The following is a 12,162-nucleotide window of genomic DNA, read 5'->3' as shown; positions in this document are numbered from 1 at the left end:
TTTATGTTTTTCAAAATACATTATTCAAAAGATGCGTACATTTAAAATGTATGGCAAACAGCATCAGACCATCAAGTCCACATCCATGTTTTTTTTTTACACAGACTCAAAATAAGACTCGATATATTTCACATATTGTAAAAGAAAATTAAGTGAATTTGAGGTCGTCCACCTGGGCCTCTTGGCACCGGTGTTGGTGTGTACCCTCGCCACCAGGGGGCGCTGAGGAGCCGTATTTCACAGATTTCGCAGTTGTACCTTGGCGAACTGCTTAAGCAGAGAAGACTGTTTTCTGGATACAACTCTCCTGATCTTTAAAGCATTGGAGGATCCCAAGGACCATTAAAAAAAGAAAAAAAGGCTTTTTTTTTTTTTTTTTTATAAAATATACATTGGCGCGCTCGAACACGCACAGACGCACACGCACGATATATTGTACAGTAAATGTGGATAGAAAGTGGGCAGAGTAAAAACGACTGCTGGTCGAGTGAAGTCATGTTGAAGTGTGGGGGTGTGCGGATCTGTAGGTTTTCATTTGAGAACGACAATAAGCTATTTTACTTTATTTCTAAGGCTTCTCTTTCATAAGAATTATGATAATAATAATAATAATAATAAAAAAGAAGAAGTTATCAAGTCTCCGCCATCAAGCTCAAATTCACAGTAAACCTTCAGCAGTAATTGTGTCATTCAAGTGTCAGTCAAGTCTTAAGTGTTTTTTTTCCGCAAACACTGTCTAAAAGCACGGTATTCAAATGGCTTTGGACTCATTCCTCGCACAGAATGAAATATAGAGACGGGGTGGGGAGAGACTGGAGGTCTCGACCTGCTGCCTTGCATCATCTCTGACGCCGCAGTTAACTGAATGTAAAAGGTGGCCAAGGCTCTGTGTTGCTTTGTTTTTTGCATGCATCATGCAAGAAGAACATGGAGAAGGGAGGGGGCTCTGTGGCAAACACCTCCACCACACACCATCTAATTGACTTGAATAATCAGAAGTAGGTCCAGGTGCAAGTGAGTATTTAGCTGACAAGGTAGGGGGAAGAGATCAGAAGGCATTTTTAAGAAAAGGAAATCTACATGGGGGGGGAGTAAGATAAACTCACAAGAGAAAACAGTTACGACCTTGAAACAACGTGAGGGACGAAAAAAATCAAGTGGTACTCCGGTGGGGTCTGTTTCGTCCCTCAACACCCCCCACTCCATCAGAGGTTTTCAAAGGATGACTACGGATGAGGATTCACGTTCCCTGGGGTTCAAGGGTCAGGACCAGCTTGAGGAGGGGGGGGGTCACTAATCACAAAACCACAGCTTCTATGTACAGACAGTTTACAAAACACAAATCCGACAACAGCATTAAAAAGTCATCGACCTTAGAAAAAAAAAAAAAAAACAACTAAAAAAAAGCCCAAAGGGAAGTGCTCATCGAGCCGCAGCAACGAATCCAAGGCTTCCCCTGAAATGAAGCAGATAGAAAAAAGAAAATAAAGGGGGGGAAAGGAAAGGTCATGGTAAGAGGTAAGAAAAGGCCGACGAGACCCGGTGATGACAACATGCAAATATAAGACTCTGATTGGTCGAGAACAAAAAACGACCCAGCGCAGAATGAGGCGAGTCGTTGCAGAACAGAAAAGCAGAGGTGAGCCGTTGCTTGGTTGCGTCACAGAACACTGAACCCCCAAGAGTTCGTCAAATGCACGAGACCCTACGCGTGACATCCGTCGCACGAGGACCGTTGCTGATTGTTAAAGTGAGAGACCTTAAGCTTTGTTTTTATTTGTTTGTTTGTAAATCCTTGGGTAACACTGCGAATGAAGACCCTCTGAATATTGACCTGAGTGCACGCTCTGACTAAACCCTTGGTGACGACCCAGGGCTGCGTCCGCCTGAGCATACGGTTTTCAAGAAAAAAAAAAAGGGTGCAAATGATTTTAAAGAAAGGAAGAGGAAGAAGACGACGAACCGGAGCAACGGTTACACTCCCCCCGTACCAGAGAAGGCTTTTGGTCACAATCAAGTACCAATTCCGAACAGGAAATTGGAAAAAAAAATAAAATGAATCAAATATGCATTAATTAAGAGAATAACCCCACCCCCTCAAAAAGAAAAGGCAGAATAAAAATCCCAAATTGAATTGGTGTGGATTCCTAGCCGTTTGTGCATGTACCTGTTCTGATGGCATTTGAAAAGAAAAAAAAAAAAGAAAAAAAGAAAAAGGCAGGTGAGAGAGCGGGGTCTCCTGTTCGTGGTGACGGAGGTATGGGAGCGCGACGGGGCAGCTGCTATTACGCCGTCTTGGTCATGTTGTCCGTCTCCTTGGAGGCCCACAGCTCTTTGTGCTGTTTGCGCCCGAAGCCCTCGTCGTAGTTGCCTTTGCTCTTGAAGAGTTGCTGGAAGTGGGGCTTGCAGTAGAACTCTCCCTGCAGAGCCGCAAAGGAGCCCAGGCTGGGGGGGGAGGAGGGGGTAGAAACCCGGTGAGTCGTGGGGGCACAGAATGTTCTGGTCAATTTGATTTAGACCTCAACGAAAATCCATCACATCCTAGCACTTGTACCTGGTACCTGGCACCCCCCCAACACACACACACATTAACTCACTGCCTTACACCCCCCCTGGCAGTTGCTATGGTTACCAGCACTGACACCACCTGTCATGGTCAGAAAGCTGCAAATGACCGGTTTGGATATTATTTATTCACATTTCCACCCGTTAAGTCGTCGTCAATTTTGACCATCTCGCCTCGGCTATCAATCGAAGGTCTTTCTGTGCCGCTAAGTCAAGGAATGAAAGCAAAAACATGAATGTGGCACCTGAGCTTGGCATTGCAGTGCTTGCAGCAGAAGCAGGAGGAATGGAAGACCAGGTTGTTGGCCACCAGCCTCTCCATGGGGTAGACCGTCTTCTGACACGACGAGCAAACCTCTTTCTGGGTCTTTAAGCTGAAGGACTGAGCACACAGAAACAGGTCACTTTATGTATACCCCGAGTTTAAAAGAAAAAAAAAATCATAAACAGGATATGGGCAAGGCCTCTTTCAGGTTGAGTGGCAGCCATTTACACGCGACATAAGAGGAAGCACTTCCTGTTCTCCATCTGGAGATCAAAAGCCTTCAAAAACGAAGCGGCGCGAGACGGTAACACTCGGCGGACAGAGTTTTTACCTTGGACCGCTGGACGGGCTTCTCCTCGCTGTTCCTGGTGTCCTGAAAACACAGAAGAAGAAACACAAAACTTTAGATCAAAAGGCTTTGAGAGCCGCGTCCTTGAACACAACATAGGCCTTCAGTGAAAATCACCAATCAGATTACAACTCGAGAACACAGCGGTGACGTCAAGAGAGAAAACACCAACCTCATCCGTGATGTCCTCTTGCACGCACACACACACACACACACACACACACACACACACACACACACACACACACACACACACACACACACACACACACACACACACACACACACACACACACACACACACACACACACACACACACACACACACACACACACACACACACACACACACACACACACACACACGCACAACTCCATCTGTCTCTGCGAGACCCATAGGAGGGGATCAGGTGCCTTCTGTCCCCTCATGTGAACTGCTGGATGCCCAGCATGAGGCCGGGCCTCGCCGTAGCACGCCTGACCCAAATCAAAATCGGCATTTCACAGGGCTTTCGAACCCTACGCACCTTCGTTTTTAGTCCCCCTTCGTATTTTCGGGAACTTCCCCATGTCACCTTGTGATGAAGGGTTTACTCGCTGACCCCCCCCCCCACCACCACCACCACCACCATCCCAACGGCCGCACTTGAAAGACTTCCTGGAGGCACTCGGAGGGTTGAAATGAGGGGGGGGGGGGAAATCCCAGGTCGTGGGAAGTAGCTTAGTAGTAACGGCTTTATTTGCGCCTCCTACTGGCCGGTGGCGGCAATGAACACAGCAGGATACCTCACAAACACACACACACACACACGTGCACACACACAGGATAGCTGGGCTGCCTGGAAGAAGGGCAGCCTCTGTTTAGCCGGGGAAAAGTCCACAGCTGAAAAATCCTGTTATGTAAAACAGTTTGGATGGGGGCCGAGGGAGGGGGGGGGGGCGGGTTGCCCTCTGGCTTTACCTCCTCCAGGGCCCAGGACCTCCTCCTACACTTGCTACGATTTCCACCCCTGTACGCCGTGCAACATCTGGGTTGTATCCCCAGCCCACGTGACGGCACGTATGTGCACAGCTGCGACAAAAAACCTGGCTCCTCGAAATTCAGATCACTGACAGGACAGACCCGGGGGATGGGGGATGCGACTCAGGTATGATAAATCCAATGGATTACAGATGTGAATTCATGCCCTTTTCCAGTCAAGTAAATACCACAGTGTCCTCTTCAGTACTGAGCAACACCTCTCATAATCCCACTGGAGTTCAACCTACTGCTCTTTCAGGAGAAGCCCAAGTTCACGTTCACTTTGTTTTAGAGGTGATTTTGACAGCTCTGTGTTTTGACATATCACAGGAATAATCTGGGATTGAGACGGAGCCCAGCGGTAATCTGTCACCTCGTCCGCTCTGACGACTTCAGTCAGTCTTGTACCTTTTGTTTCCCTCCCCGACCGCAGACCGGATCAGACCTCCGTCTGTAAACCCTAGTGTGAGACGGTACATGAAGAGACTTTCAGGGAGGGAGGCGGCTCTTGCAAGGATGGTATCGCATCAAAACAGGGTTAACAGATTTTAAAAGGACATAATTATTAGTCCATTAGTGTCTGGTACTTGGATGGGAACTCTCTTCTGTCCGTTTAAAAACATCCCACAACTCAGACACATGGATGTTTGTAAAAGCATCAGTTTTGAAACTAGAAGCCCGTGTTGCTTTCCTTTAACAGAGTCCCGTGATATTTATCCTCTTTTCTGATATTTGCAGCCTCTGCTGCTGTCCCTCCTCCGGCGGTTAGAGCAGATGAAGGGCCCGCTTATAAATCTTATCACTGTAAATGGACTCTCTTCATTTCTGGAGAAATAAATTAATTCGGGACAGAGAGAGTCCAGTTACCAGGATTAGATTTACCACTAGAGCGCCACGATGGACGGCTGTGAAGAAATTTCTTCTTCTCAATCTCATCTTTTCCTGTGGATCGCGCAGCGCCTTCTCTTTACCCCTGCACTTTCTCTACCGCTTGGTGATTTTAAGTTTATTGTGACACGGATGCAAAGGTAACGTCTTCTCACGGTATCTGAGCACACACACACACTCTTGGACACACCAAGGTGTTAACAAAGCAGTGACTTCCTGTGCACGCTTGCAAAAAAATGTTCACCGAGATTGAAATAATTTGGAAAGTCAAAGTGTGTGTTCACATCTTCTTGTGCAAGCTACAGCAAGATTCGTTATTTTGTTTTGTCAAGGCTCGCTCAACTTCTACAAACCAGTATTACATGAGAACAAGTGAGGTTTTTTTTTTCCCCCCAGTTTTGTGATCCCTCCAAACTTGGCCCCCAAGAGAAAATGCCTGCTAGTCAGACTTATGTTGGAATGCTGTTTGCACAATCCGAAATGTTTGGACTTGCCAAATGAACTGAACCACCGAAAAACACACTTCCATGTTTGGAGAGGTATGGAAACCACGTAGGACGAGGACCTCGGGATCTGTTTGAAAGTAGCACCTGTAACCCGCCTTGACTAAATGTACATTCATTACACAGCTGTTTTGGAGACGAACCTGCCTTTTCACGACCAGGAGTCTTCTTAACCCATATATTAAAGCGATACCGATCGCTCGCTGCACGCCAGTGTTGACGGATTGTTTAACAATGCGGAAACGATTTGGGACGACCGATGAAACAGCCAGACTGTTGCCTCTGGATTCTACCCGCCAACTCCCTTAGCCTCCCTTTGCCCTCAAGTTTTAGTTTAGTCACCAGCAGAGCCGGGGGGGAACGGGCACAGTCGTAATGAGGGCCGGATGATGAGCTTCTGAAATGATTGCCTCATTAGCAGCGAGGCCGCAGCGCTTCCTGCATGTGCAATCACCTCCCAGCGGCCCTCCTCTCTTCCTCGCCGCGACGATAAACGTCGGGACTTAACGAGAGACCATTGGCTGCTCTCTGTGGTTATCAAGCGCGCTGGATGTGGGGCGGGGGTGCACTTCCTGTTCGTGCGCAGCGACATCGGAGCACACTTTGATTGTCTCGGCGGCTTGTTTACGCTGCTTAAAGGTAAAGATTAGCCTGTAGAATGTTCTCAGACTGCAGCGAAACAGACTGTAAATAGACAGAGCCCAAAAAGCAGCTGTCGACTGACGGATGTCAAAGTGGCCAAAAAAGGAGCACGTGCATCACAGAGAGGGCAAAGAATTGGCACCATTATTTTTTTTATCGTAAGACCACCATAACAGGACTGGTTGCCATGTTGGGGGGGCGTGCATTCCAAACACACACAGTCAGACATGCTGGAAGACCTCAGATTAGTTGGTGCCATCTTGTCCTCTTTTGCCTTATATGTACACAAGTCTCACTGAGTTGAACGCGCCAGGAAGTCCTTCTGACAGGAGTGTCTTCCTCCGTGCTGAACGGATCCAAGATGCTCCTCGTCCCCATGAATGATCCACTAATGACGTCTTGCTCTGTGGGAGCGCTTTAACTGCCGTCTCTGTTCTGATCAAGACAGAAAGAGCAGCAAGGTCTCCGGAGAAGCGGGAGGCATATGAGAAGCCATATGGAAAGACAGTTTTTTTTTTTTTTTTTTTACAATATCACATTCCATTACAAAATCTTTAATGTAATTTTGCGAATGGTTTTGTTTTAACTGTGCAGAGAGACTGAGGTGAGACGCTGTAGTCAGCAAACAGACTACTCTCACTTCATATAAGTTGTAGGAGTTCTCACATCAACATTAAATACCCTGGCACAAGAAAACCTGTGTTTTTGTCATTATCTTGAATTTTGGGGTTAAAAAAAGGGGCTGAAAAACAATCATTCATTCCTACTATTGTGCACAGCTGTTTGTGCGTGTGTGTTTGGGGGTGGCGGTGCAACATTTATGACTGGAATTGAACCTGTCTCGGGTTCTCATTCTATGAAAATACATGAAAAGCAAACATTTGATCTTGCAGCTTCATGGATCCCACCATCCCATGACTTGCAGCAAATCTTTTACTATTACAGACATTAAACAGACACTGGCACTAGAGACCAGGGCCTGCTTTTATAAATATTTGCAATGGGCATAAACCAGTTTCAATTCTCATGAATGTCACGTAAGGTGAAGGGGTCAATCTCTTCATGAAGCTGTTGGGAGAAACTCTGAGGCACTAATGGGTAGAACAAGAGAGAACCCATGAGCTACTTCATGCACAGCATCGTACCTCAGGTCCCTGCAGGAGAACCCTACAAGGGATGGCAGGCTAACAACTGCTGCAAGCCATAACTCCGGGACGAGACTCCCGTCCTGTCAGCCCAACATCGAGCAAAACAGGCATCGTTTATTTATTAGTTTTCAGGGGGGAGGGTTTGACCACGTCATGGAAAAAGTGTTAATAAGCCCATCTGTGCGATACAGATCTTCCATACTTGACACTCGTAAAAAAACAAACAGTTTCCAGCTTAGTGACAGCAGTGTAAAAAAAACCCAGGGTTCTAAAATCCCCCCCTAAAGCAGTCCTCTTTTCCTCTCTTTTTTTTTCTTCCCCTTGTTCTTGCTTTTGTAGAATTCGCACGATTTGTGACGTCACAGAGAGTTTGAACAGATGGTGGCGCGGAAGCCAGAAGCCTCTCACATTCAGACACAGAACGGGGGTCATGGAGTGCTTCAAAACATTCAAATGAGAAAATACAGTGCAAAAAGAAGGTGTTAATGCTTTTGGAATAGAGCGAACCCAGGCAGGGAAAATCTAGGCCCAATTAAAGTTTTTTTTTCTCCCCAAAGTGGATAAACAGACAGCTTGAGTTTTTTTCTCCTCAGTAACGCCTGATGTCTGATGAGGTTTTGAAATGAGCGCTTTGTTTTCTAGATGGGGACCTCAGTGGGTACGGGAACGGCCTGTCACACTGCTGTGGGTTCAGATCAGAGCATCTGAATCAGAATGCGAGATCTTCCTGCACTCGTGCGTCGTCGCTGGCGTGCCAGACTCGACGCTCGTCGCTCTTCCCCTTGCTAACTTCCTGTCTGTGGCAGGAGGTGAATGAGGCGCTGAGCAGCAGAGCACAGGGTCTCTCACTCTCTCCAGTCAGCTGACTATATTTTTTCTCTCTTTCCCTTTGACACCCCTTGCCGGGAGAGCCAGACGAAGCACAAATCAAAGTGAAAAACAGTTGCGATGGAGTGGTGCAAGATCTGGGATGACTTTTGGGCCAGATGTTGAACACTGTGCTTTCACCTGCCACTGCATGTTTTAGTTAGCTTTGAGTAGGTGTGCCATGCGGTGCAGGTCCAGGACCACACTGTCACGTGCACCTCACTCCATTTTTCTGCCCATTTCAGGGGTTTTCATGGGGCGTTTGAAAAAGTTGCCTCAAGCGGAAGGCTGGTTTACTTCCTGTGAATTTCAGCTGAACTTGCAACAGCAGTTACAGTGGAGTCAGAACGAAGACGCACGGTCTGATGCGTCCAGTTCCAGCCCTCTCCTTTCAGTTCCACACTGGATGAAATCTCAGCCAGGAGAATAGGAACATTCCCAAACCACACCATTTGTGCTAACTGGTATTCCGGAGAACGTGTCAATTCTCATCAAGAGAATTAGGAATTCAATCCTTCAAACATGCAACTCTGCTCCTTGGTTTCTGCAACGCCAATGACAACGCCTTTACGAGGTATTTCCTCAGGTACAATCTGTAAGTTGCAGCATGCACTCAGAAGCCAGGACGCTGCTGACTGGACGTGAGAAGAACCCCAAAGAATGGACAGATTATGCAGGATTCAAGGTTGAGGGGGACATCATTGCAAGCTTAGAACCTCCTGACCATTTTATTCCTCTTTCACGATAAAGAGGCGATAAATGGGGAGTCACCGAGTTCCTGCAACTGTTGAGAGGGTGAGACTTGATTATTACACCCATTTAATTTTTCTGGCAGGTGAGGCGCAGATATTCCGACAGAATAAGACAAGTAGGGAATCGCCCAAGAGAGACATTGCCCGCAGGACACAAACTCATGAGCTTTATTCTCCATCTGCCAGTAGCGACCACATGAAGGTGACAGGCAAGAGAGAACCTGCCAGTTGGATCCGTCGCTCAGTTCCCACTTGCAGCTCCCTGACTTGGGCCTGCCGGTGACCCATTTCATTCTGTCCCTCATATCCAAAAATCCATGCAGCAAACGGCCACCGCCGCCAGGATCTGTGTGCAGTCCGCGGTCGACTGAACAGCAAGCGTTCAAACAGAAGTGTTGGTTCATGCTGTGAATTCATGTGATGCATCTAAATCTGCCTTGTCCTTTGAGTTGTGTTTTCACAGAGTGGCCAGTGCTGGTTTGACTGCAGAAGAGCTTGCTGCCAGTAAGCTAACAGCCCGGCGGCACTGCGGACCGTAGCGGGAAATGAAAAAACATTGTTGTCAGTTAGGCCGCACAATCCGTAGAGTCAGACAGCAGTAGACAGCTCTACTTTGGATTGGGGAAATCACTTAACTGGGCCAAGGAACAAGATAAAGATGGTTGGTGCGGTTTCAAAAAACTGGGATAATTTACCTTTTAGTCTGGCTGAATTTACCCATCAGACCTGCAGTGTTCCACGCCTCTGTGGCCAAACTATTAAAAAAGTGTTCTGCTTAGGTAGCTCTATGTTTCGTTTCATTTTCAAATTAATATCTTTGAACAGACCACGGGGGTTCTGTTTTCGTGGGATGCAAAGAAATACAAACACACGGATGATTCGGATATTTGCACACACAGCGGAGAATACCAGCTAAACTCCTCTTGGATGATGGGAATGGTCATCACAGCACGGCACCCAAACATAATGCCAACCTTTTATTAAGATTTGTCCCCCTTTTTTTTTGAGTTTTTGAACCACTTACTATGCAAGTTACCGCTGTCAAATAAAGGACCTTGTGGTTGATAAGTATTCAGTAGGTATTAGCAGCTTTTCAACCCACCCTCTCCTTTTTTATTAAATGCTATATATTTATAGTATGAACCAGTGCGAGGTGTACCCCGCCTCTCGCCCAATGACGGTTTAGGATAGGCTCCAGCATTCCCAATTGCATGATAAGCCATAGATAATGGATGGATGTACTGAACAGTGTCCCTTCAACCCTGCTGGCCAGTCAAAAGGAAAACTCGAAAAAAAAATCCCAATTTGTCAATGTGGAATTTCCAAGGCGCCCCAATGACACTGTTAGTGCAAAATCACATCACTGCGGGCCTGTGTGACATCACAGCTGAGTTTAGCGCTGATGAAGGCCACCAGGCGGCTTTGTGACATTAGTTTGGGCTGCTGTGTTGTCACAGTGACGGTGTTCGGCCTCTGTGAAGGAAAGACTCTCGGGTCATCCCCCATGGAGGCATTTTCACGTAAAAACCTGAGATGTCTAGAGGAAGGTTGCGAAGGTACACGAACAAGGAAGTGTCCCAAATCACATTTGTGCTCTGATGGATGTCAACACCAGTCAAAACGACACGTGATTTGTTTGTAGTTCTTTTCTTCAGAGCCCTTCGCTGATAGAGAAAACTATCATGCACAACAGTACTTTTGTTTGTGTGTGAGATTACGGCACGTCTCTTATTTTACAGAGAACGGTTCAAGTTGTCTGATTATTTTCCAGGATGTCAGTCAATGTTATTGCATAGTTTAAATGAAATTATGATGAAGCTCCCATCTTGGCTGTTAGTCTGCGTGTAAGTGACAGTAGGGGGTCGGCATGGTAGTGCGTTTTAGACTCAGCAGGTTTGATATCGTCATTCTCCATTGAATTACTTGCACACATTTGTTGTTTTTTAATCCTTTCTCTGATGGCGCGACTTGGTTAAATACTTTAAGAGAATCCCTTTTGCAACCTGCTCAGCCATGTCTGGCTGTAGCTCGAAATAGAAAACAAACCAAAACATCAAATAACGTGGCAAGAAAAGTCAATATCCAAAATGGCTGATAAAGTAAGGAAAGGTAGATTTTTGAGGTGTGCGACGATTAGAGATAATACGGCTATTGTGCATAAAGGAAATGTATAATTAATGTGGGTTTGGATAATTTTGGTTATTAATTAGCCCGTTAGCTAACCTAAATAATGGACGGTACCGCTAGCACGGTAGCAGCACGACGGCGGCTGTTTACATTGTCTTTACGGAAGCGTTTAAAACAACCTCACCCCCCAAAATAACCCAAATATTAGCATGTTAGCGTGAAGCATCCTCGCTCCGGTGTGTACGGCGGTGCGGCTAGCGGAGCCTCCGGCGAGCGGACGGACGGACGGACGGACGGACGTACACCGTCACCACTTCATCTCATCTCACGCAACAACAACACAAAAAAAGAGAGAGAATGGGGGGAAAAGAAAGAACGGAAAGGGGGAGAGGGGAGGGATGAGAAGCTGCAGAAACCCACGATGGAGGAGGGACATGAATATAACACTCACCATCTGCGCTTCGGATCCGCGACACACCTGCTGATAACTCGGGAGTCTGCTCGCTCGAACGGCTGGAGGACGATGTCGGAGCGCTGTCGCTCTCTCTTTCTCTCTCCCGCTAGTCTTTCGCAGGCGCTTTCTGGCAGACGTTCGCCCCGGTGCCGGTGTGTTTCTAACCAGCTCCTTCGCCTCGTTTTTCAACAGCTCGTTTTTTTTTCTCTCTCTCACTCTCTCTCTCTCCCTTCGGCAGGATGTCGCAGGCGATTGGCTCGCTCCTTCGTGTGGGGCGTTCAAGGAGCGTCGGATAAATGACGACTCGATTGATGCCCTTTTTTTTTTGGCCCGGCAGCGTCTTCGAAGAACCGGGAAGAAACGACCGGAAGCGGAATTGATCTATTCGGCGCTGTTCTAAAAAACATTGCAACACTAATCTGAGATCATTAATTCTGAATTATTAAAATGATTGTCCAAAAAAGGTGAAAAGGACTACAATGTACTGCTAATTTCGAAAATAAGATAATACACTCAAAATTATGTTCAAAATTTTTCCATCAAACACTTTATATCGGAATCCAGGGGAATACTTAAAAAAA

The 12,162-nt window shown here is 46.7% G+C and overlaps 1 protein-coding gene across 1 annotated transcript; it reads right to left on the bottom strand.

The window, feature by feature from the left end:
• Positions 1–804: 804 nt before the first annotated feature.
• Positions 805–11,766, bottom strand: limd2 (LIM domain containing 2). Its single transcript, XM_086176318.1, has 4 exons — positions 11,579–11,766; positions 3,162–3,203; positions 2,811–2,947; positions 805–2,445 (listed from the first exon to the last, which is right to left on the bottom strand). The coding sequence occupies exons 1-4, from the start codon at positions 11,579–11,581 to the stop codon at positions 2,286–2,288; spliced, it is 342 nt and encodes a 113-aa protein (XP_086032444.1). The 5' UTR covers positions 11,582–11,766; the 3' UTR covers positions 805–2,285.
• Between the last annotated feature and the right edge of the window lie 396 nt (positions 11,767–12,162).

The sequence above is a fragment of the Fistularia commersonii genome, chromosome 28 (genome assembly GCF_037954325.1).
Source record: "Fistularia commersonii isolate RoL2024-O1a breed Wild chromosome 28, RoL_Fcom_v1.0, whole genome shotgun sequence".
Lineage (NCBI taxonomy): Eukaryota > Metazoa > Chordata > Actinopteri > Syngnathiformes > Fistulariidae > Fistularia > Fistularia commersonii.
This window is presented reverse-complemented; position numbering and strand designations above follow the sequence as displayed.

Bases quoted from the DNA above. Each gene is read 5' to 3' on its own strand.
- limd2 (XM_086176318.1), bottom strand. The intron at 2,948-3,161 runs GTAAAAACTCTG...CTGTGTGCTCAG, and splicing joins AGCCCGTCCAGCGGTCCAAG to TCCTTCAGCTTAAAGACCCA. The intron at 2,446-2,810 runs GTGCCACATTCA...CTCCCCCCCCAG, and splicing joins CACTGCAATGCCAAGCTCAG to CCTGGGCTCCTTTGCGGCTC.